Below are 26759 nucleotides of genomic sequence, written 5' to 3' on the forward strand. Positions count from 1 at the left end.
GTTACGGCTTACTTGAGTAAACTCTGGTTTGTATTTCATAATTTTGCAATAGAAAGTGATGGAGAGAGCATGCCTAGGTTTTCAGACAAGAAGTTGGGATGGTTATTCTAGGATGGTATTTGTGCTTAAGATTGTAGTTGAATTAGTAGACATCATGTACACCTTCGTTTAAGAAGTTGGGGTGAAATCCTTAGGTTGGTACTGTTGATTATAGCTTGTCACCTTGTTATGTTCTATGTGGTATTGTGGCCTTAAGTGTTCGGGCTTGTGGCCTGTAAGGACTCTAGGAATCATGCTTAGTGATTAATATAGGATTTAGAGGATTCTATGCATTATGGGAGACTAGTTGGAAGAAAAAGAAAGTTATGATTTTGATATGGATGTTGTTGTTGTTGTGATATGTGTCCATGTGTGGCACGAATATTCATTTATCCATGCTATCATTGTTATCATGCATTCACTCATTGAGTTTTATATATTATTGGGATCAGGTTGCGCGCCGCAACACTTGCTTGGATCGGGGTGCCCGTACCGCAACACTGACTTGGACCGGATTGCTCATTTCGCAACACTGACTATTGGATCGGGCTGTATGCCACAATAGGTACATGGACTTAGCCATCCTCCATGGGTCATGACTGTCGGAGTGTAGACATCGTCCGCCTGAAGCATGTGTGTATTATTGCATTGCATCGCATTTGTATACATATCACATTCTCATATTGTTGGTGTGGATTGACATTGGCATATTGAAGATGTTCTGAGCTAGAAGTGATTATTGTGGTTATGTTCTAGATTTTTAGGGATTTAGGGTGAGATGTTCGATTAGGTACCACTATTACAACTTTTGGACTTTATTGATACTTGGTTTATTTGTTGGCGCGTTAATGGTTATGGAATAGGTAGACTGAGCTTGGGACTTTGGCTTAGTCTTAACTTCTGGGCAGTGAGAGAAGTATGACCTTACATGTGCCTCAGTGACGTCTTGATTGGATGATTGTGACAGTGTAGCGAGATAGGTGTTAGAAGGATTAGTAGTACGTCAATAGGAGTTGAGTTGTGCATCCTATGGGTCAGGGTAGTTGCTTAGTGTTGGTTTTCTGGCGGAGCCTAAGGTAGTGCCTGTGTTGGACTACGGCAAGGCTTATTCTTGATTAGGTCCATTTATGTTGAAGCTTGCCTTACTATGGTTAGTACGGGTAAATTATTCCTTAGGGAGTGTGGTGTTAAGATATGATGTTAGAGTTGATTTAGTTGGTTGTTCTTGTGGTTTAGGAGATGGTGAAGTTTCCCTTCTCCCTTTACTATTTTTCTTACTTGTCTAACTTGTTACCTACCATACTTATCCGTCTTTATTTATTTCTGTTATCATTTCCTAATCGTTGTCGGCCTATGATACTTACCTATACGAGTGCTATACTGATACAACACTTGCTACACCCTTTTGGTTATAGATCTGTTTCAGGTTTAGTTCGTGGAATTCTACCCCGCGGATTGGTCAGGACCATCTTGAAGACTCTGTTATCTCATTCCAACAGGGATTTTCCAATGACTTTTGTTTTATTGTATTTAAGAATTCAGTTCTAGTCAAGTCTTAGAAGCTCCTATACTAGCTAGAACAGATTTGGGAAATGTTGTAGTGTTTTGTATACATTGTTATATTTATGAAAGTAAAATGATTCTTTGATGAATTCCTTTTAAATAATTTGTTGGATTTGTGATTTAGGAAGGGAAGGGTTCGCCTACTAGGTGGGAATAAGTAGGTTCCTGCACGGACCCGAATTTGGGTCATGACGGCTCTAAAACTTCAAGTGCTCACCAAAGGTAACAGGTTAAAAAATAAAGTCAATTTAAATCAAAGGAGTAAAACTTGTAATGTGGTTGTCAAAGAAATAGGATTACAGGCTCAAAAGGGCTAACTAGGATACATATAATTTGGTGGAAATAAAGGCATATATTTGGCTCAACAAAGAAATGCCTCTATCACTTTTTAGCCTAATTAAGACTTCCATTTCGCTTTGCACACACCCAGGGCAAGTTCTAGACATCAGATTACATACATAGAATATCAACCAAGATTCTCACCCACTCATTGGCACACGACTCACTCAGGACAGGACTGCCCGACTTTCTCCTAGGACAAATTGAGACAAAGTAATTAGTACTTATACATGAGCTGAAACGTGAGCCTATGCGTCACAAACAAGGCACTCATTGTTCTCAAGGCATAGACAAAATTTAAGAAGAACTCTCTAATTCGCACAAGAGTATTGAATTCTCTACTTAAAAAAAAACAAAAGTAACTACACTCGGTTCAAAGAAAATCAACCCATGGAAAAGAACCGTGGTACAAAGAACAACCAAGGGGTTATTACTAAAAATTAACACCTAAAATTATGCAAAATAAATAAATAAGTAAAGTAAAAACAAAACACATGTGTACATTTTCCAACCCCATACTTTAAGTTATTTCATGTCCCTGTGACGCTTAATGAAAAAATAAGAGGTAAGGACACTTCCCTAATTTTTTCCTTCTCCGAGAAATTATGAACTCAACCCTTGATTCTGAACTCATTTCTTGTTTTCTCTCCTTCGGGCTCTTTATGGAGCTCATTAGGCCAAATGCTTCTGAAGATATATGTAAGACCCGGTCTTTTCGTTCTTTCTTGGCCTCATTTTGAGTTGTGAATTGTTCCTGCAAGATTATCCTCAACCCGTTCCTGCATTTTTTCACAGGATCAATCCATGCATCTTCCTAAAAATCCCTAAAAATAAAATCCACATGGTCAAGGTTAGAATAAGAAAACAGAGAAGAAAAGTCTGATCATCCTTAATCATCTCAATCGAATCAGAGTCCTCTTGTAGAGTAGCAATTTCTCTCTCTAAATGCTCATCCTCTTGGGTAGGCTCATTTTCACATGGTGTCTTCTCCATATATTCGCCATCACAATGCAGTGAGTTTGCTGACATCATACTTACTAATTGACTTATTTGTATTGTTAGGTTTTCAATGGCTGCATCATTCTATAGAATTGTTGCATCAATCTGTGTGAATCTCTCTTCAACTTCTTTTATGAACTTATACATAAGCTCTTCTAAGCTACCCTTCTCCTCTTGAGGTGGTTGTCTCACTTCACTCTCATTCCAATCATAATTAGGATATTCATTCAAATTCAGAGTTAGAATTGTGCTCATATGAAACATCTTTCGTATGAGCACTTGAAAAAGAGTGAAACTTTTCATAAGATGAGCCATAGGAGGAATACTTACCTACTTAACAATCAAACCATTGTTTTTCCGGGCTGGTTGTGCTCCATTTGTAAGCACTCCGAGTTCAATCCTCAAGAATGTTTTTTTTTTCAAACTTTCCTTCCTACCACTTGTCAGGTACTACAAAACAAATCTTGAAGAAAAGTGAAATAAATTTAAAAAAAAAAAAACAAAAGAAATAGAAATTACTACTAAAAATTATAACTATTGACTTTTTTTTTAATTTTATTATTTACAACAAAAAATTAAAAATAATAATAAAATCCTGAAATAATACCCAAGATTCTATTTGAATATTATTTGTTGCCAATCAACGGCAACAGCGTCAAAATTTAACAAGCGCAAACACAGTATAATTTACGCATTTCGCTAGTTAAAGATAGTATAGTATTTAGATTATTTCCACAGGGATTGGTACAAACAATTACTCAAACAAAATCTTGCTCAGTATTATTCAAGTGATCAAAACTTGAATTGTTGTAGTTATAAACCACGAATCTATTACGAACGTAATTAAAGACAACTGACAACGAAGAAAATGTTATTATTAATATGAGAAGTAAAGGTAGTAGACAAGACCGATGCAGGATTTTAGCAAATAGCTCCGATTCATTTTATCATTCTGCTCTACATTTTATTGAGTCTCTCGAATTCAATAAGTGATTAGTTTACTCAGGAATTTAATAAAAATCTCCCAATTATTTATAAAAATTTCACAAATTAAACTAATGCAAGCCCTGAGAATGTTCAAAACCTATAGATAGAAATAGATCTTCAGACGACTTCTCACGAATACTATCAACTTATAACACAACATGAATTATTCAAGAGTCTCTTCCAATTACTCAATAAAATCATTCAATCATGAGCTAAATCAGTTATACATTAAGATAATTCATAAAAAAAATCCCTTCCGATTAAAGCATTCAAGAATATCTCAACAATCAAGTAAAACTACTATCCATGAATTCAAGACTAATGAAAAGCCCTGTGAACATATGCAAGAAAACATTAAGGGTTTAGTCTCAAGGAAAACGTCTCTCGAATATTTTTTCTCTTGGTTCAACCAATAATTCAAGAAGCTCTTTCGATTACTTAAAAGAACCACCAATTAAAACTAAACAAAATAATGCAAATATATTCACCGTACCAAACTATTCTTCTTTCGATTAAATAAAATAGTAAATAACTCTGCAATTAAATTGAAAGCCCTTTAGCGAATTCATGTAATAAAACAAGAATTGAAGCTAAACATGTCAATCAATACATCATGTATGTCAAACCCCTATAAGAAAACTACTCCACAATAGAATAAAAGAACATTAAAGAAATAGATGTAGAAAACATTACAACCGATGATTTATCCAAACTTCCGTATTGAATCGAATCGTGATGGAAAGTAATGAATTCGGCCGTCAAATCCTCTTCTACGCTCCTCCAATGCCTCCTAGATCAAAAGTCCCCTAAAAAATGTGTTTTCCATCTATTTATTGAATACCTGCAGTTTCAAGACAAAAATACCCTTCAAAAATCTAACTGAAAATTTTGCCCGAAAAAGGCCTACCGTGACACTGGCCACTCCTCCCTATGAGTCGCGGTAGGGTAGATTTTCAGAGAATTTCCTTTACTGCTTTCCATCTCCAAAGTATAATATTTGAATACAATGCACTTTGTACTTTCCATCTAATCATCATGTAATCATTATAGGTAATCATTACTTAATGATTATATTCAATATATATAATTTATTTATTTTCAAATTCCATCTCTTCAAGAATTTATTTTTGTTGCTTGTTCTCAGGATAAGTTGATTATACTGGCTAAAGTTGGAATTAAATTATTCTGAAAAAATATAAAAAGTGAATATAGGCCTGTTCACCTGTTATGTGATGTTTTAAATAGATGCATCGATAAGATGGTCACATGTGCATTTATTGTCAACCCGCAGTTTGACATAAGCAAAGTTACTTGCTCAAAATAATTGAGTTGAGAGCACCATTTTCAAATTATATGATCAAATGTAATTCATCTTGTTAATGCTAGTTTATATCCAAGTTGGTTTAGCATTAAATGCCTCCGATAAATAGTTAAACCATTTCTTATGAGAAAAAAGTTTCATATGTTGATCTGAAACGTGACATATTGCATACAACAATACTTGTACGCTTGTCAGACCAATAAATAATGATAAATCTCCTCACAGTTGGTTCAAGATTAGGAACCAAATATTTCCATCTAACAGTTTTTATGTGTGGTATATGATTAATTAAATATACCATGATGCACAAAGATGGACCCCACAAAACAAGATGGGATATGTGTTAGTTTTTCTAACATAAGGGGGAGAGAAAACCAGCTAAGAGATATATTATCAATTATCATTAGTATGATCCTCATTTAGAGATAATTCAAGTCAAATGCTAGAAGTATTTGCTAACCTAAAACTAATTTCATAATTCAGCTATAAAATGCTACTATTACAATTAATTTCCCTAAAGGACGAGTCTATAACATGCCCGAAGCGTGGGAGACCAATCCGTTCCAAATGAAATAATCCTTGAAATGGGGAGAAGCAAATGATCATAATGAGGAGGAAGTGTGTTGTAGAAGAGCCTACGACATAACACTTCATGAAACCTCATGAGAGGTTTAGGTACCCAAAAATAATTAAAGTGATGATATCTCAATAAGTTATGTCACATTGCAAACCGATACAAATAATATATCGTAGACGAATCTTTGGTACAATATAGCGCAATATTGTAAATGATTGTGAGGATATGAATTCTACGTCTATAAAGCATGCTAATGTAGAGATTATTGCCAAGTGAAATAACGCATTTTGGTAAGCTTCAAGCTTATTGGACTTGCAGTCCAGATAGCATAAAATGTCACGCATTTAAATATTAATGGATATTGTCACCTGACAAAATTTATATGAAAATTCTTGAAGAATTTTAAATGCCTGAAGCATATACAAGTTCTAATTTTTTTTCTCATAATTCTTATATGAATTAAATCAAGCAAGATGAATGGATTTAATCATCGTAAATGAATATTCATTGACTAAGAGTCGATTTATCCTTACATCTTTGTGGAAATCAAAATCTGTCATATTGTTGGTGCAGAATTCTTTGGTCCTGAAGTACCATATCTTTTTCAATTGATGCATTTATATATCTTGCTATAACTATGAGCCTGTTATAGTTTTACTCCTACATGGATATTGAAATAAGATCAATTGCAAGTTTGATATGAATGTGTTATCTTAACAAATATTGTCAAGTTTATTGGATATACAGAGCATTCATCTATTTGACAGAAATGTTTGATTTAGACATGTTTTCTATTTCCATGAAGGATTACGGTCGTACGATGTTGTTTAACATAACAGTCAACTCATACAATAAGTGGAGATGCAACATACTCTGTCTAAAGGGAGGTTCATAAAGGCGATAGAACAAATTACATTTCAACAAAGTTTTTCTTCACACGAGCTCCAGAAGAATGGTGATAACAACGTGCAATAGATTCATTCGAGTGATACTATGGCTAATTTATTCACCAAGTCTCTACCAACCGAAACTTTCGAGAAGATGGTGCACAAGTCTAGGATGTGAAGATTCAAGTTTTTGGATTGAAGTTTTCATCAGGGGGAGTTAATATGCGCTGTACTCTTTTTTCCTTTCAATATTTTTGTCCCACTGGGGTTTTCCTTGTAAGATTTTTAATGAGGCAACCATAGGGCGTATTATTAGAAATGTGTACTCTCTTTCCTTCCCTAGAATTTTTCCCACTGAATTTTTCCTAGTAAGGTTTTAACGAGTCACATTATCTATCAAATAGACATTCAATGGGGAGTGTTATAAATATTATTTATTATTGTGGATGTTTATCTTTAGGATAAAAGTTAGGATTTGTGAATTTGGGACCAAGCTACTTTTCCCTCTCTCTTCTCGCTTTCTCTACAAATATTCTCGTAACTCCCTCCGTTTCAATTTGTTTGGAACTTTATGCTTTTTGAGAATCAAACTTTTTAATTTTGACCGTGTGTTTGAACATAGAATCTTTAAATTCTTCAAAATAAAAAATAAATATTTGGAAACTACATAAAAAGTATTATAAGTCACCATAATTAATAATTTAAGATATTTAAAAGACATATGAAAAAACTACGGTCAAAGAACAACTCGTTTGACTCTAAAAAAGCTAAAAGTGTCAAACAAATTCGGACCGAAGGAGTAACATATTTCTTATTGTTACGAAAAATGTTTATTTTTTACAGCAAAATTGGGGGAAAATGATTTTCACTCAAAAAAAAATTTGAACCTAATAATGAGGGAAAAAGTAACCTACAAAAAATAAATGATGCATATTCAAAAGGTTGTGGGTCAGTTTTGGTTACTTTCCAGAGAAACAATGGAGTAGTATTGTGTTGCTCCCAAACGCACACGCAAGTATACGCGGTCGTACAAGTAATATAGGATTTTTAAGTCCAGATGTCAATCCCACAGGGACTTATGATTAACTATTTACTAAATTAAACTAATGCTAATTATCTAAACAAGAAATAAAATCTCAAAATATAATTATTAACTAACTAAAAATAAAATAAAACAAATAATGAACTTCAACCAAGAAAGAGCAGATTTTATTGGAGAAGAGATAGATCTAGGGCTATGACCACTAACAATCCAGTTGAGTCTTCAAATCGTTCTACCTATGGGTTACTAGTTGACGGGTTAATTATAACTTTATGAGTATCTTTCAAGTTGCTCACAAGCCTGTAGATGCTACTATAACGCTTATATTCCTATGGTCGTCAGAGGTAACAAGAACGCATTTACTACTCCGTATTCAACTAAGCAAGACTAAAGGGTATATTCCTATCCTCATTAGCGAAACGATTAATCGAACGAGCTCTATTTATTCTTATTGCGCATGCAAATTCCCTTTCCCAAGTTCAATTCACACGCCAAAGATAGTGCTCAACTATTTCGTCAAATAATCAAACAATTAAGATCAAGAATAAATAAATAAACCAAAGATTAAAATCAATAGATATAAGCGATAATCAAACGTCAACTTTCATGCTAGCATAAAAAACCCAGAACTAAAGAGTTTAGCTCCACATAGACATGGAGGAAAAACAACAAATCATCCGAATAAAAACGTAAAAATAAGTATTTACAGAGAAGAGAAGGTAAAACTCTGTAACTACGACCTCCACGGCAGCTCCAAGTTCTTTCTAGGTAAAAAATTATGAACTAAGGGTTTCAAGTTATTCCCAAAGTTATATCAAAACCGTGTAGAGTATGTATTTATAGGGTACCAAAAGGCCTGGGTTTTAAAAACAAAATCCAACTCGGACCGGAAAAAATTAACGGGATGCGGGTGCATCGCGGAAGACCAGAAAAGATTCAGACACTGATTTCTGCGCGTCAGTGGCTCGACGCGTGTAGATAGCCTGACTGCCCAGGTACGTTTTCTTTCTTTTACTCTTCAATAGTAGTTGCTTTTCAATAGTAACCTCTCTTTTTTATTTGTTCTTGTTTCTCATTGGTCATGAAAACATGATTACCCAATGATTGGGCATGTCCCCTCTCTTTTTCTCCTTTCTTTTTCTTCCGCGTTTTGTTCAATTTTGCTCCAAATCTCTTCGACTCCACACCGTTTTATCCCTACATGGTAAAATATAATATTAAGCACAAATAAATATAATAATACTCAAAAGACGATTAAAAGTACTAAAATGTCAGGGAATCAATGCATAAATGTATGTATTTTAGGCCAAACATCACCACCCCACACTTAAACTCTTGCTTGTCCTCGAGTAAGTATTAAAAACACTCTCAATAAATCAAGCTTAGGAACACCACCACTTTGGTTGATACCAACAATTAGGCCCTATAGCAACTCACAACATCAAACATACCCGATCATTATGCAAGATATACAAGTCAACTCAAACAAACAACAAACTTCTAACCTCATAATCTCAGAGACGGACTCTAACACATCAAATTTAAGCTCGCTCACCTACTCTGTCAAAGAAGCTAATAACATCACCTCTCTATCATGAAACAAGTGCCCTCGCAAGAAGAAATAGTCCGCACACTCAAATCATAGAATAGAATGTAATATAAGAACTTAGCATCAAAGCACAACTCTCGTACTCACAAAGAAATTCACATGTATGCACCAAGAACCATAGGCTTGCCCATTATGTATCTCTACTAATTAAGTGTGCTCAAATAGAATCAAATAGGACTTTAACAGGTTGTAATATTGGCTAGGGGATGGGTAGGAAAAATATTTAATAGTGACTTACATTTTCCTAAGCACTTTGCACTTTTAGACTTCGTTACCCATTACATTCTCCTCTTTATTTTATGTTTCAATCCTCTCTTCATCAATTATTTCACTAGTAATTCTCATCGTATCAAGAATGCTTCAATTTTTTTTTCTCATGTCACATTCTTTTTAAGAGGGCTTTTTCATCACTTTGCAGCTATCATTGGTCACCATTTTTTCACTTGACCATCCCTTTTCTTCAGATTTAACATTAATATCACAATCTAAGCTACAGTGCTCAAGGAAGCAGGGTGCAAAAACTAGGGATTCAAACAAAAGGATCAAGGCAAAAATACGGCTAACCAAACGAAAGGCTACAAGCTCAAAGGGCTAACTAGTGGTACAATTTCTGAAAAGGCTAAAATTTACAAGACATATCAAAGAAAGGCTATTATCATCTTCTAAACAGAGCAACACTTTTTATTTCGTTTCAATAACATGCAAGGCAAGTTCTAGACTAAGATGCAAAACATGGAATATAAGCAAGAAATCTTCACCACACATGGCACAAGTATCAATCAAGATGGAACAATTCTATTCTAAGACAGATAGGATCATGGCGAACTATAAAATAAGAATAAGTTATACACAGAGTCACAACCATGAGCTAGGTGTCAGAAAGTCTGTTATCTTTTTCGTTACTCAAGCACACACAGGAAAGTATTACTCCAGCTCAGGCCCAAATATGCTAGTATCAAACAAGTCACAAGGTATTTCTTCTCCCTCTTATACTACTCCTAAAAAAATTAATCCTAAAAAATAAAAAATTACCTGGTTCAAAAGTCCCCCCCCCCCCTCGAAAAAAGAACCGAGGCCATAAGAAAACCCAAGGGGTGAATGATTTATGCCGCTAATGTAAAAAAAAACTATAAAAGAACAAAATATAATCTTTTTGAATTTTTCTTGGTTCGGTATTTGTTTTTGAATAAATATATAAGGATAAAAAATAAAAATAAAAATCCTATGGCATAATCATCCTTGACCTTAAAAATCGGAAGTACCCACCCCACACTTAAAAATATGCATTGCCCTTGATGCATGTATAGTAGAGAAAAATTAAAAAAGGGTGAGAAATACTTCCTGAGACCCTCTAGGGCGTAGCTAGCAGCACAGTCCTCAATTTTAAGGGTCGGGAAGACCCCACACTTAAGCCCAAACATGCTCCTTAGCTTTCAACTTCGGGTACTCAGACTTCCCCTAACCTGCAAATCAAAAACAAAATAAAACGTGACACTATAAAAATAAAAATCTAAAAGTATTACACATTGGGTTGCCTCCCAATAAGCGTCTTAGTTAACGTCGTGGCACGACGTGAATCAACGTTTTCATCCACCTTGAACTTATGAATTGTATCCCTAATTTTGCATCAAATTTTCTATCACGCTTCTGGGGCGGTGTTGTGAAAATAAAGGAACCAAGTAATAGGTATAGCATCTTGCACTTCTTGGTCCTTAAGTGAGGAATGTCATTTTGTCTTTTCAGTGTGGCAAATTTCAGGATGTAAAGCTCTTGTTCCTCATCTATACAATTCTTCATCGGCGTGGAGGGCTCGATTTCCATGTCGCCAACCAAAAATAATGTAGAAAAATGTTTAGAATGAGGACCAACACGCCCCAACTCTAAAACTGCATTTTTTGACATCCTCACTTTTGTACTCTTCCTTAACATTGGCATCATCAACAATGATCTGATCTTATGGTTGGAATTCCTTTATCTGCTCCACATGTTGGACACTATCCACGATAATAGGTAGTTGGGCATTAGACGCCTCAATCTTTTTATTTAATTGAGCCTGCAGGTCATGAATATATGATCCAAATTGGTCTATCTCTTGTCCGAGCTTTGTTCTTTGTTCTATTGCGTAGCCATGTTTGTAAGACCATCACGGAGAAACCCATGAAATTTCATTTGTTGAGCTTGTTCCGTAAGCCAAGATTGGCTCACTATCTCCACTTCTTCAAGTTCATCTCCTTGTAGGAACTCGCTCTCTTCTTCTATTTGAGGTTCGCCTTGGAGATTGGCTAAGTCTGTAACTTGCATATCATTACAAGTTTCAGGCTCGGCTTGCATCTCTGTGAGTTTGGCATGAATCCTCTCTATGGCTTTCCACATCTCTGTGTTCTACCCTCTCATTAATGCATCGTGCTCCATTATTTGCTCCCCTATTTGTTTCATCATATCCCTAACCCGAGCAAGACATTCCGCATCCTCCACTTCGTTACTCCTGTCAGCATCACAAACAAAGGAGAATCATAATAGGGGCTCGGGGATGGGGAATAAGAGTTAGGACAACCATTGCTATGACCGTCTTGACTATCACATATATTACAAACATTCCACTCAAAAGATTGGGAAGGTGCACACAACCCATTCCCGGAAATATTTTGACAGTGTTGCCATAAGTGGGGTCCTCCACAAATCAGACAAGGATCACCAAAATAGGAACAACCAATATTCGACCAATTTTTATTTCAAGATGCCATGTCAAGAAAGCTAACCAAAAAATTAAACTAAAAATAATAAAATAATAATAAAAAAAACTTGAATAGATAAAAAGGAAAGTCTAATCTAGAAAAATAGTTAATTTCTAAGTCCCAGGCAACGGCGCCAAAAACTTGTTGCTCCCAAACGCACACACAAGTATACGCGGTCGTACAAGTAATATAGAATTTTTAAGTCCAGATATCTATCCCACAGGGACTTATGATTAACTATTTACTAAATTAAACTAATGCTAATTATCTAAAAAACAATAAATTCCCAAAATATAATTATTAACTAACTAAAAATAAAACAAATAATGAACTTCAACCATGAAAGAGCAGATTTTTATTGGAGAAGAGATAGATCTAGGGCTATGACCACTAACAATCAGTTGAGTCTTCAAATCGTTCTATCTATGGGTTACTAGTTGACAGATTAATTATAACTTTATGAGTATCTTCCGAGTTGCTCACAAGCTTGTAGATGCTACTATAATGCCTATATTCCTATGGTCGTCAGAGGTAACAAGAACGCATTTACTACCCCGTATACAACTAAGTAAGGCTAAAGGGTATATTCCTATCCTCATTAGTGAAACGATTAATCGAACAAGCTCTATTTATTCTTATTACACATGCAAATACTCTTTCCTAGGTTCAATTCATACGTCATAGATAGTGCTCAACTATTTCGTCAAATAATCAAACAATTAAGATAAAAAATAAATAAATAACCCAAAGATGAAAATCAATAGATATAAACGATAATTAAACGTCAACTTTCATGCTAGTGTCAAAACCCCAGAACTAAAGAGTTTCGCTCCACATAGATATGGAGGAAAAACAACAAATCATCTGAATAAAAACGTAAAAATAAGTATTTACAGAGAAGAGAAGGTAAACCCAATAACTACAGCCTCCACGGTAGCTCCGAGCTCTCTCTAGGTCAAAAGTTCTGAACTAAGGGTTTCAAGCTATTCACGAAGTTATATCAAAACCGTGTAGAATATGTATTTATAGGGTACCAAAAGACCTGAGCTTTGAAAAAACAAATCCAACAAGGACCAAAAAAATTAAAGGGCTCGCGTCACACTTGTATCGCGGGTGCAACGTGGAAGACTAGAAAAGATTCAGACACTGATTTCTGCGCGTCAGTGGCGCGACGCGTGTAGATAGCCTGACTGCCAAGGTAGGTTTTCTTTCTTTTACTCTTCAATTGTAGTTGCTTTTCAACTGTAAACTCTCTTTTTTCTTCGTTCTTGTTTCTCATCGGTCATGACAACCCAATGATTGGGCATGTCCCCTCTCTTTTCTCCTTTCTTTTTCTTTCGCGTTTTGTTCAATTTTGCTTCAAATCTCTTCAACTCCACACCGCTTTATTCCTACATAGTAAAATATAATATTAAGCACAAATCAATATTATAATACCCAAAAGACGATTAAAAGTACTAAAATGTGAGAAAATCAGTGCATAAATGTATGTATTTTAGGCCGAACATCATATTGCTTATTTTTAACCAAAAGAATGATTTTTAATTTTAAATAGCAGGGAGAACATGGGTTGTTTGTTAGGTTCCAAGACTCTGCGACGAAGATTATTCATCATGTTAGAAGACACTTGTCAGTGGCGGCTAACATCAAGATTGACTGGCGGCTAACATCAAGATTGACTGGCGTCCAAATGGTGAAGTATGGGCCTATATCATTAATCATCTTCTTGCGATGGGACCCACTGTAAGATTCCATGATGATTGGCTTCACGTATATTAGGAGCAGATTCCTTAGACCAACTAAGTTTTTGAGGATTCAGAAACCAAAGCAGAGAGTGCAAGAAGATAATGGAGAGAGAAGAGGATATTGTAATTGTGGGTGCTAGCATAGCTGGTGTTGCTACTTGTTTGGGACATCACAGGTAAGAATATAGTGCTCACTTAGCTTGTTTATAGGGCTGTTTATCAGGCACATAGGTTTGGATATTTACGTTTGGTTTATCGGTTATCGATTTCTAAATGTACTAATTTCCTAGCTAACCGATAACCGATAAGCTATCAGTTGGTTCGGTATCAATTAGCGATTATCAGTCCATTGTCGATCGGTTTATCGGTATACTTAGCCAGAAGCTATGTCTGGCCTAAAATGAAAAAATAAAAATATTATTACAATTTTACGTTGAATAACGTTCGTCCACTAGGAACTAACCCAAGTTCTTCATAAATGAAGTATGAAACCTTAATTTAGTCGTAACTATCATTTGATTTGCTGATTCTTTAGCAGAGCCTCTAATATCAAACCTTTTCTATTTATTGCTTATATGGCTGATAGCCTATGTCCAAATGAATATTAAGATTTGTTATTATATTCTTTTTATCCTGAGTTTTGCATTTATCTAGTGTTTCTTGTTCTTTTATATAAATTTCTTTGCCGAAACAGAACCATGTACAATGGTAGCAAATATACCCTTAGACAAGCTGTCACAACCTAATTAATCAACCCTAAAATAGTTGAAAATGTTTTATCTGGAATCATATTTGGGAAATGTAATTTATACTTAAAGTTTTCAACTACAAGTCTAAAATAGCATTGATGATATAACTATATAGCTGAAGCCTGCAGCAATGAAAATGAAGCTCTAATTGTTCTGATTTTGTTGGTTGTTACTGGCTTTGAGAGCACCCCATAGCTCTACATGTTTCCCACTCTTGGCTAGTTTCTTGATCAGTGTAGCAGCGGTACATTTCCAAAAATGTAAATATAATAATTCTTAACGGGTTATCGGCTTATCTGATACGGAAATTGAATAATCCGTCCCGCACATATAAACAGTTAACTACAAAATTTCAATCCGTTTACCAATTGTTAATCTGATTACTTGATGCCATTTAGCCAATTTTGCGGTTGAGTTGTCGGTTACGAATTGGTTTTGAACAGCCCTACTCGTTTGACATGATGATCTCTGAAGTGTGTACTTGTTTGGCAATCACAGATCTAGCATATAAGCTGGGACTGCACGTTCACTCACTCACTCACTTCACTGCTATATGTAAAAGTGCTTCTATCTTACACTGATTGTACCTAGAGGTCATCAAACAAAAAAAGTAAATATTTATGTGTATTGAAATTGAGTAAACGTGGTTTTGCAGGCTGGGGCTGCAGAGTATCGTGGTGGAATCAGCAGATTCGCTGCGAGCTATTGGATTTGCACTGGCGTTGTGGACTAACGCCTGGAGAGCTTTGGATGCACTGGGCATTGGGGACTCTCTTAGACAACGTTCCTTATCCATTACAGGGTAACACTTGGACTACTTATGTATTGAATTCGTTAATCTATTGATCGATTTCCATTTATATATATTTCAATCTTATGAGATATCTGATTGTATTCAACATAATGTAATAGCATTAGGCCCATCCTGTTTGGTTTCTATTGGCTTGGGGTGCAATACCCTATAAAAATATGGTTCTGTAAACACTCTCTAACCACTTCTTACCCTATAGCATACTGCATTCGTTTAGATCTGGGTATACAACCAAGGTATACAACCACATATATACTCTCCTAAATCCGTCCCTTGTAAGCTACATTCAAGCAACTAAACTAAATCTATTCTTTAGTCGATTATCCGTTCATGTGTCTTATTCTTTATCAACCTTTTGCTGCAGGTTCAAAAGTTTCTCAGCGGAATCAGGTGCACCTATCAAGGAGGTATCACTTGTGGAGAATAACCGGTACACATTATATACTTAACTGAAAGATTTATTTGTGTAGTTTTCCAATCAACTATCCATCAATCTCATATTAGTTGGGGTCGGTTGTATTTTATCATTTAATCTGTATGTAGCTAGGTTCATTTTATTCTGACACTAGATAATTTAGTTTGTAAGGCAAATCAGGAATTCTCTAAAATTCGAGGTCTTTTACGTACAACAATCTACATAGACGTACAAATCACTAACCGTGATAAAAGACTCCTCACAAACACTGGAGTAATGTTAGTATAGCAAGAACAACTAATGTATTTAACCTCCGCATGTCACAACATCTTTATAGAGCAATCACATCTGTCACAAAGGTCTTAAGGCGCATTGCATATTCAGAGGATGCTGCATACGAATTGTCTGATTGTCACTAGTGAAGTGATGTGGATTTATTGTCCAAATACCTTTGATTACAATAATGAAATTAAGTTCATGATGAACAATGTTTCTCTTGGTTGACAACAGCTAACTTGTTTCTCAGACCAATTTGTTGAGTTGAGTGTGTCGTCCTTCCAACTTCTGGATGGACTGATTCATTGGTAGTCATTTAAGGTCAGTTATATTATGTTGCAGTGTGGAGTATGAAAGTCGTTGCGTGAGAAGAAAAGACCTGTTGGAGAAATTAGCTAATGAACTGCCTGAAGGCGCTATCAGATATTCTTCCAAAGTTGATTCCATTGAAGAATCTGGACCAATGAAATTGGTACATCTTGCAGATGGTTCCACTATTAGAACCAAGGTGAATCTTTCTCTGGAATCCTGGTCCAAGATTGCATATTTCTCCCAACCTTGGAATCTCTCTTCAAATATAAAATTTCTTAAGCTAGTCTAACATGACTAACTTCAATTAAGGTCCTAATTGGATGTGATGGAGTCAATTCTGTGGTGGCAAACTGGCTTGGGCTTCAGAAACCTGTCAATTCTGGGCGGTCTGCAATTAGAGGCTTTGTTGAGTATCCAGACAAACATGGTTATGAGCCTAAGTTCCATGTGTATTTTGGAGGTGGAGTTCGGTTTGGCTTTCTTCCTAGTGATGACAAGAGTTTGTATTGGTTTTGCACATTCACACCATCTGTTGTACATTGTAAGTCAGCTTCTACGTACTGTTCTTTTGCAAAATGAGCTTAAATCTCTTGTTACAATTTATCAATCTACTAGTAGTCATGTTTAATTAGTTGTTCGTTTTGACTGGATTACAGTTGATGGAAATACAGAACAAGATCCAATGAAATTGAAGCAATTTGTGTTGAAAAAGGCCAGTAATGTGTCTAAAGAACTCTGCACCGTTATAGCGAGAACTACACTAGACTCTATATCTTGTGCACAGCTGAAATTGAGATTGCCATGGAATGTTTTGATGGGGAATATTTTGAGAAATAACGTTTGCGTGGTAGGTGATGCACTTCATCCCATGACTCCAGATCTTGGTCAAGGTGGATGTTTTGCCTTAGAGGACAGTGTTGTTATCGCAAAGTGCCTCGGAGAAGCTTTGGTAAAACCGGTAACAGATGGAAGAATTGAACAAGAAGATGAGGAATTTATGAAGATTAGAAAAGCCCTTGAGAAGTATGCTAAAGAGAGGAGATGGAGAAGTTTTATATTCATCAGTGCAGCCTATTTATCTGGATTTATACAAGAGAGTGGTAGCAAGGTAATCAACTTCTTAAGAGAACATTTTTTGGCTGGAGTCACTATATCAGTTACACTAAGAATTGCTAACTTCGACTGCGGAAGACTAGCTGTTTCTTGAAATGTATGTGATGCATCTCATATTGAACTGAAGAAAGAAAGAAGCACCAACATTGTTGAAGTTCCAAATTACTGTTCTGGCTTTTATGATATTTATTCCTCTTGTACAACTGTTTCAACTCTATGAGCTGAGGGCCTCCCGGAAACAGCCTCTCTACTTTCTTAAGGTAGAGGTAACATCTGCGTACATATTACCCTCCCCAGACCCCACTTGTGTGATTACACTGGGTATGTTGTACAACTTTTTCAACAAAAATAGTTTATGGCACATTTTTCTTTTTAGTAAATAACTTGTATTATTAACCAAAAGTGAAAAGTTTCAGCACAAAAGAGCTATGCTACTGGACAGTTAGTTAGTAGTCAGCTCGAGCATAGGTAGTCAGTAGTCAGCTCGAGCATAGGTACGTAATAAAGCTCAACAAAACAAAATACAGCAAAGGCCCTACTATACTGATCAGCCCATAACTCATAACTACATTAGGTAAAAATTGAAATGGGACAACTATCTATCTCGCTATCTGCTGCTTGATGTTTGCTCTTTGGTGCACCTCCTGGATGGTCAACTTAATGAGCAAGTTGACAATTTGTTTCTTACGCTGGAAAATCCTTTGGTTCCTCTCTCTCCACACATAATACATTGCAGCTGCTAGCACCATTCGATACACTGCAGCCTGAGGTGTTTTGCCCCTGACATGTTGCGCTTCCCCAGTAAGCTCCTCATCCCATCTTCTAGAGAACCTCCCGATGCCCATCCATGAGAGAAGCTTGTCCCAAACCTGAGATGAAAAGTCACACGGGAAAAACAAATGGTCCATACTTTCATCTGCGGATTCACATAAAGGGCATTGTTGGTCACTGGTCACACCCCACTTGTAAAGCCCATCTCTAGTTAAGAGTCTCGTGTGAGCAGCTAGTAGTAACACAAAAGTTAATCTTGGTAATCCAAGATTATTGCAGACTAACCTCCTCCTTGTCACCTTCTGGAACTGTACCCTGAGGTTAACATAAAGGGGTTTAGCTGAGAACTTTTGCATTGCCTGAATATCAGTCATGGAGTATCCAGCTAGAGTAAAATACTTAGTAGCCTTGGGAAGCCTCTGAACAATCCAGCAAGCCTGTTTTGGTACATCATTAAGCTCAAGGTACATTAGTCATGGAGTTCATGGTACATTCCTTTGAACCTTCATGGTAATAACTAATAAACATACATGCTAATTTCTCGACTCTTCAGTACATATGTACGAGGAATGATGCATCTTTTGATGTTGTGATCCCATTCCTCTGCTTGTAATTATGTAAATGAACTAAATGCCTAATAAGATTTGATAGGTTGGTCTTCGCCAAAACAAAGAATAACATAGCCTTGAATTAACTCGAACTGAATGGTAAATATGCTACTCCTGTCTTCCACTTGAAAGCATGGTCGATCAGGCATTCAAGTGAGAAAAAAGGAGTTCTAGCTAGTATACAGAACAAACTAGGCCCATCGAATAGACACTACATTAGCTGTGATAGCGTCCAAATCCACCCCATTAAATACAAGTGTGCACGGTTGTATATAATATAATTAACCCAACCATAAATTCGAGTCGACCCCATAGAGAACAGGATTTAGGCGATTAAGTAAAGAAGGAATTATCACCAACAACAGCTAGCCAAACACTTAAAGGTGGTCTAGGGAGAAAATTACGTCTAATGCGGAAATGTAAACTTAGAAAGCAAGTAAAATGATCAACGGTCACAAGCATGGAGTCAAAGGAAATTACTCTGAAGTAACAATTCAGTGTATCTCACGATTTATAAATAATGGCGAGCTTATGTTAATTAGCCTTAGATAATGACTCTAAGTTAACTTCTTCCGAAGACTAACAAGACTGCCTAATTGAATATCCCTAAAGCAATTAGGAGCAATAAGAACATAGGAATATGGCTACAAGTGGTTCGCCTATCCCCACGTCAATTAGATGAGAGTTAACGTTCCAAATTCTTGTTAATTAATCTTTTCCAACCCTGAGTTTGCCTCTTCCGAATTTAAACCAAAATAAATGGGCGATTCCTAGGGTTAGTACTACCTTAAGAAACATTAAAGAACAAGAATATTAAGAAACAATAACTTACTTCATTAAGAATAAAAATCGTTGAATACATAAGAAACAAGAGCTTCATTCCAAACTTTAATCATATATTCCCATAAACAAGATTCAACTGAAGAAATAAATACTACACTCTTAGATGTTCAATACTAAACAAGAAAATAAAGAAATGAAGTAAAGATTCAAGAAAGTGTTCAACTAAATCTTTAAATCTTCAACCCCAAAGTGTGTAAAACCCTAGCTCTAAGACTTGTGTTTCTGCCAAAGATGTGTTTCTAAATGAGCTAGGTTGAGTTTTATGTGGTTTGGGATCGAAAAATGTGAAATACCAACTCTGTCCAGAACTGAACCTCGTCGACCGCAATTGCAACAATTGCGAAATTCTTGACTTTGACCAGAACAACAATTACCGACGGACTACCGCATTTGTGTCTGTTAGCTTCCCCATTGAGACTGAAATGTTGACCACCGCAATTGCGGTTCTTTGGTTGCAATTGCAGCATCTGACAGTGTGTTCTCCAAATTTCTTCTTTCAGCCCTTTTTCACTTCTTTTTGCTCACTTCATTTGATCTCAATTTCCTTTATGACTCAATGTCCCTGAAATAATACCAATACACACCATAAATAGCCTTATACTGTCTACAAAGGATACAAAAATTCAGAATAAAGAGACTAGAATAAGTGGCGAAATCACCCCTTATCAAGCAGTACCGAACAATATATACCTTGTGTACTTGCAACACTTATGTTAATCGGGTTGCGACCTATGTATTAAAAGACCACGTTCTTTGAGAAACTACGCAAGAAGGTAAAGTATTTAATAAGTAAATCAACACAGTATTTATGACAAATTCCTTGCTCAAGGGAGGAAAAACAACAACCTACCCCTGTAGGAATTTTTCAAATTCTTCTACTAAACTAGCTCAAATTTTTAAGGTTACAATGACTTGTACACATAGGGAACTATTCCAAACAATCCCTGCCCTAACTCTCTCTTCCTCAACAATTCTCACAATTGTTGGCTCTCTCTCTACTATCTCTTCAATAACTCTACCCAGTCAAAGAAGTCCCTTACAACTCAATAAACACCTATTAAAAGTACTAACAAACACAAATAGATAGAACCACAAGAGATTAATTATCATAACTCAAGAACTGAATGATAAATCTTGATAGCAACAGGTTATTTGTTGCTACTATAGTTGGCTCCTTCGAAACTCTGGTGTTAACTCTGCTCTTATTTTAGATGTCTCTTTCTATGATTGTGGTCAACCTCCAAAGTTTTTTTGACATACTATATTCATAGGAGTGAATGGCCGCCTTAGATTTTCCAAATCCATCCAAGACTTGGTTTCATAACTTATACGAAAATAAATAATTATTTGATATGGATTTCATTCTTTTCTTCTTCACACACATACGTTTTCTTTATCCTATTTTTAAGAAAATTCGATGTGTTCAATTTATGATAATATTTCCATATGTTGAACTCATTTCCTCGTCGAATATAAGAAGGGGTTGCTCAGATGGTAAGCACGCTCCACCTCTAACTTGAAGGTTGTGGTTTGAGTCATCAAGGAAGCAAAAAGGAGAGAGCTCCTGGGGCAAGAATTCAAACAAATGTTCCTTGTAAAATAAGAACGATTCATGAACTTCCGATTCTCCAAATCTGCACGAAACAACTTTGTATTCATTCTAGATTCATTCGAGGACGGATGGTATTTTTACTAGGGGAGAGTGTAACAACCTAGACTCCAATTTGAACATTTGTATTCTAATTGTTGATTTGATTTTTCAGATAGTTTTGTTTCATGTTTTTGGGCTTAGTAGGCTAATCGGGGTTGAAAATCGAAGGCCTCAGGAAGGCTCTTTAACACAATCTTATTTTGAAAGGCTTAAAAGTAAAATTTAGGAACCTAACCCCTCTTTTTGAGAATTAGCATGTCGTTGGGTGATTTGAGACTTCGCATAGGTCTATAATGTGCTTTGGACTTGCTGGAATTCCCGAATTTAGACCACGGGGGCTCGATGGTATTTTCGCGCCATTGAAACTCTATTTGTCATTGAAAATTTTGTTGCTATCTGGTGCCTCTTATGCGATCATATGGGCACCATTCGTGATCAAATGCCTTGTGGGGAAAACATCATGACTATGGGGAGGATGTGCGATCGTGAGGTGGGTCCAAAATACACCTCAGTCAAATACCCTACGTGACCGCGAAGGACCAGGCCACGATCACGAAAGCCTGGTTTGTCGACTCCCACGATAGCAAAAGTAGGGCCAGCGATTGCAATGCAAACTCTATAGCTATAATTACCAAATTTTGTAATTTTAGATCAGGATATCCGTGAATTTTGTGTTTTAGAGGCGATTTGGCTCGCAATTTGGAGCAATCAAAGGGTGGAATTTTATTCTAATAATCTAGGTATAGATTGCTAGAACTACCCTAAAGATTATACTTGAATTTCATAAGATTAAATCCATGGAATCATGTAGAAATGAGGGGATCAATTGGGAAATTATCCAAACAGCAAAAATAATTAATTTGAGCTAGTAATCTATATCAAAATAGGATGTTGAAATTGCAATAAATTTCTTAGCTTATGTGTAACGACCCATTAGGTCGTTTTGGTTGTTTCAACTATTTTACCCCTGCTGACCCTTCTCCTATCTTCATTAGAGTATATTTGACTTGTGGGGATGGGTGGTGCGGTGTCCGAGGTATCAGATGTGCTTTGGGTGAGAAAATGGGATTTTTGAAAACTCTTAAGTGTTTGGTTGACCAAAGTCAACATAGGGGGTAAATGAGTCTTTTTGGAAGTTTTATTGATTCCATTAGGTCTGGAATGTCAATTATAACTTGGTTGAGTGGTTGGTTCGGTTCCTGAGGGACTTGGTGGCATTTTGGTCATTTGGTTGGAACTCTAGTTTTAAGAGACTTGGAGTTGACCTCGGTCAACACCGAGTCAAGATGACCTCTTTGGGAAATTCTGAGGACCCAAGTGAGTTTGTAGCATATTTTAGGAGTGAATGGCATATTTGGTTTATGTTCGGAAGGTCTCGGATTGGATCAGAATTTGAAACTTGCATCATTTTTCTGGTTTCTGTTGTCTCACTTCTGCAAGCTTTAGGCCGCACCTGCGCATGGTGGGCCACAGGTACTAGATTGGGTTATTTGGGCTGAGCCCGCTTTGGCGAAATTTGGGTTGCAGGAGCAAGACCGCCCCTGCGTGAAAATATCCGCACCTGCAGAATTGGGCTAGATAAGTGGACCTCGCACTGTGAGTTTGGACTACCGATGCAGGCCCACAGGTGTAAGTAAGGATGCACAGAAACGGTAATCGCTGGACAGTTATGATTTAATTTCCCCAGTTCGAGTTTCCTTTATTCATTCACATATTTGGAACATGGGAACTCGGTTTAAGGGGATTTTGGGAGGATTTTCAAGATTCATCACGCGGGTAAGATTCTAACTTTTCTTTTACGATTATATCATGGATTATTGAAGGTTTTCATGCTAGGGATCATGATTTAGGAGTGGGAAATTGGGGGTTTATGAACCCTAAGTCTAAACTAAGGATTTCTTCAATTAATCAAGAAATTGATGTGGGATTTGATTAATTCTTGATATCTAGACTTCACGGATGTTGGGTAAACTGATTATGGATCAAGTTTCCTATTTTGCCCTTTTTGGCTTGAAATCGTGTGTTTGGGTGACTTTTTGAGTTCAGATTTAAAGTATAGCTTTATGGGTATCATAGGATTCGTATGATTTCATAGAATAATAATTTGACCATATTGAACCCATTTTTGCAATGAAATTACAGTTTTGACCTTTGGGGATTGGAATGGGGTTTTGGGGTTGACTTTCTAGACTCGAATCTTTCATAGGGTAATATGGGTATTGATTGATTGGTATTCTTACGTATGATTCATATTTGAATATATTGGGATCGTTTGGAGGCTCTACGAAAGGGCAAAGCATTGCAGTGATTATCGGATTCCTATTCCAGGCATGTTAAGACTATGAACCTTAACTTAAGCATCATGGTTAGTTATAATTGGACTAATAAGAGGGGACAATGGGGTAACGAAAGGGGTTCTGATACTTGTGAGGTGACGAGCACTTGTATCAAATATCAGTGACATGAAAAGGGTATTTGCATAATTTTCATTGTATAGTCTGCTCTGAATGTCATGTTTTGGTCATTAGATGATAACATATATTGATTTGTGTCTGTGATTAGGCTATGAAGTCCCTTATTTACTGTTTCTATGCTTATTACCTGTCCGATTGTGATTATGTATTATCATCGCTTCTAAATACTCGTTTAAAAGTGTAAAACAGCTAATGATTGAGTCTTTATTGCTTAGCTTGATTTCGTACTACTGTGCATGCCATATTCATGTTGTTTATTGTATCTCATGAGAATTTGAGGATACGCGTGTAAAGTCTGACGGGAAATGGTTCCAGACGGAGCGATGACAGTGATATGATCTGTTACACCTTGGGGGAGATTCATGTTATTCGCATGATGAGTAGACTAACGTGAGTCTAGAGTGTACATGAAGTCCTTACAAGTAAGACAGGATACTTAATAATTCTAATTAAGATTCCAAAGACATTTGAGGCAAAAGAAGAAAACTCGTTGGAGAAAGTTAAGGTAGAGTCTTGATTGGGAGAATTTCACATCATTTGAGTTAAGACTTGCTTAGCATCACTTTGAGGAAGAGATATAGATCCCCTTGTATGGTTAATTAAGTGTTATATAATTTCCAAGAAGATTTCATAAGGATTGGAAGTCAAACGAACCAAAGATACCACGATAACGCGAAATAGGGAAATTTGGGGCAGTGTGCACCCGCACACTAATTGTGCTGAGCCGCACACTTTGCACCAACTCCCTAAATGGGAAGAGATCACTTCCCAGTGCCTCTCCTAAGTGGTATGGAGAGTGTGCGACCGCACACTCAATGTGAAATGTCGCATACTCTCCGCCAACTTGGTCGGGGGGCGAAAATGCTACATTTTTAAATCCCAAACGACCCTAAGTTCATTTCTAACTTCTCCCACTTATTTCTCCACCTCTCTAGAAACTTCCAACGAGTTATTGAAGGTTCCATACCACTCCACACCCTTCCATAACCATCTAAAGAGAGAATCATCATTTACACCCCAAGGTAATCCAAGAAAAGTGATTGTTCTTGATTCCTTTCAAAGTTGGAATGAACTTGATCGTGAATGGAGTTGAGCCAGGAAAGGTTCCTAGAACATAAGGTATGTTTTTCATCTTATTTATATGGTTGGATAGATGTAAAGGTTTAGTGACCCCTTAGAAAGGAAAAGAATTAAAGCGGAGAAGCCATGGATGTTGTAGTGAGGAAGATGACTATGGTGCAAACTCGAAAAAGGGATTTTGGTTGGAATTGATGTTGAATTGAATATAATTATTTGAATATGATATTATGGATATTTATAGTGTGATTTGGGAGTTTTTTTTTTTTTTTTTTTTAATGATATGGTGAAAGTTAGTGAAATAGGGGAAATGCTGCCCAAATTGTTACACCATGTATCTTATAGCTAAGGTTAGGCTCGTATCATTATAGTTTTAGTGGAAAACCTGAAGGTTTGAACGTTTTGCGAAAATGGTTGATAGGCCTACTTCGGGCAGCCATAACTCCTTTATTAGTTGGGAATTTGGGAAAGTACCCTTAATGAAATTTGTAGTACGTAGAAATAACTGTCCAACCATATAAGGATCAGGCCAATCGGGGTCCGTATCAAGGAGATATGATCATCTCAAAATGGAAAATAGAGGGGTGCTCAGATTTCGATAGAATCGGCTAAGTTTTGATATGTCTGCCTTCCAGACCGATTTCGTGAAAATCTGTTGGGAATTTGAGAAAACGTAAAACATGAAAGTTGTATCCCTTTGAAATATATTTCCAACGGTATATTATGGAGCCAAAACATAGTTTTGTGCTAGGAGTTATGCCCATTCTACCGAACGCTGTCAGAATGGCCTAGGGCGCTGCCCCAAGCCAAATTTGTAGAAAAGCATAATTTTTATCAGGGCCTGTAATATAGGCCTAGTGCCCCGCCATGGGCGACGCACCAGGCCAAATTATGCCTGAAACGTCCTTTTTCGAATTTTATATGGATCCAACTCCGAAAAACTTTTCCCACTTCATTTTAAACCATCTTTTTGGAGATAAAACACTCTAGGGCTTCCACAAAGCATACAAGGTGAGTTCTTACTCAAACCCCATTGACTATTACATCATTATAACAAAGATTAATGCTAGAATCCTAATCTATTCCATAGATTATCGATTGAATCTTCGTCTTGGAAAAAGGAACCCTAGAATCCAAATTCATGAGGATTGAACTTCAAAAGGTAATACTTCTACTCTCTACTCACTTATAGTTGTGAATTGATGAGTTCTTGGGGAGAATCGTAAATGGGTTGACAAAGAGTGTCATATGAGCTATGCTAGGGTTTTGGATTATTAACTTAGGATTGTTGTAGTCATATGAGTGATGAAGAATGATGTTACTTTCATCGAATTGAGATTGTAGAATCACCTAGAAGTAATAGAATGGGAATTGGGTGAAGAAACACCATTAATTGAGATTGTGGAGCTTTATGCCCACCAAGTGTTTGATAAAATGCTTAGATGATCAAAGCATGGATATTATTGCTAATATAGAATCCCTTTGACTTGTATTGGTATAGATCAAAGTTGAAAGGGTTGGCGAACGTTGTATTACGCTCAAAGGATATAATTAAGGTATGTGAGGCTAACTATCTACGTTAGGGTATATTCATGATTCTCCCTACGTCTCATTCTTCATAAATGTCAGTAATTTGACTCAGAATATAGTTTAGCCCTAGTTTCATGATATGATATAGAACTGTTATCTTCTAGGGTTGCAGTTACAGAATTCGTTCATGGTTATCACTTTGAACATCATGAACTCAATAGGTAATCTTTATAGACTTATGCATTGTTATCACATGAGTCTCAGTCAGTGTATAACCATTTATTTG

The 26759-nt window shown here is 36.4% G+C and overlaps 1 protein-coding gene across 1 annotated transcript; it reads left to right on the forward strand.

Moving 5' to 3' along the window:
- Positions 1–13774: 13774 nt before the first annotated feature.
- LOC132609056 (monooxygenase 2-like) lies at positions 13775–17722 on the forward strand. Its single transcript, XM_060322886.1, has 6 exons — positions 13775–14019; positions 15248–15394; positions 15768–15833; positions 16437–16602; positions 16716–16947; positions 17063–17722. Exons 1-6 carry the CDS (start codon positions 13946–13948, stop codon positions 17611–17613), a joined length of 1236 nt encoding a protein of 411 aa, XP_060178869.1. The 5' UTR covers positions 13775–13945; the 3' UTR covers positions 17614–17722.
- The last annotated feature ends 9037 nt before the right edge of the window (positions 17723–26759 follow it).

The sequence above is a fragment of the Lycium barbarum genome, chromosome 9, assembly GCF_019175385.1.
Source record: "Lycium barbarum isolate Lr01 chromosome 9, ASM1917538v2, whole genome shotgun sequence".
NCBI classification, from domain to species: domain Eukaryota; kingdom Viridiplantae; phylum Streptophyta; class Magnoliopsida; order Solanales; family Solanaceae; genus Lycium; species Lycium barbarum.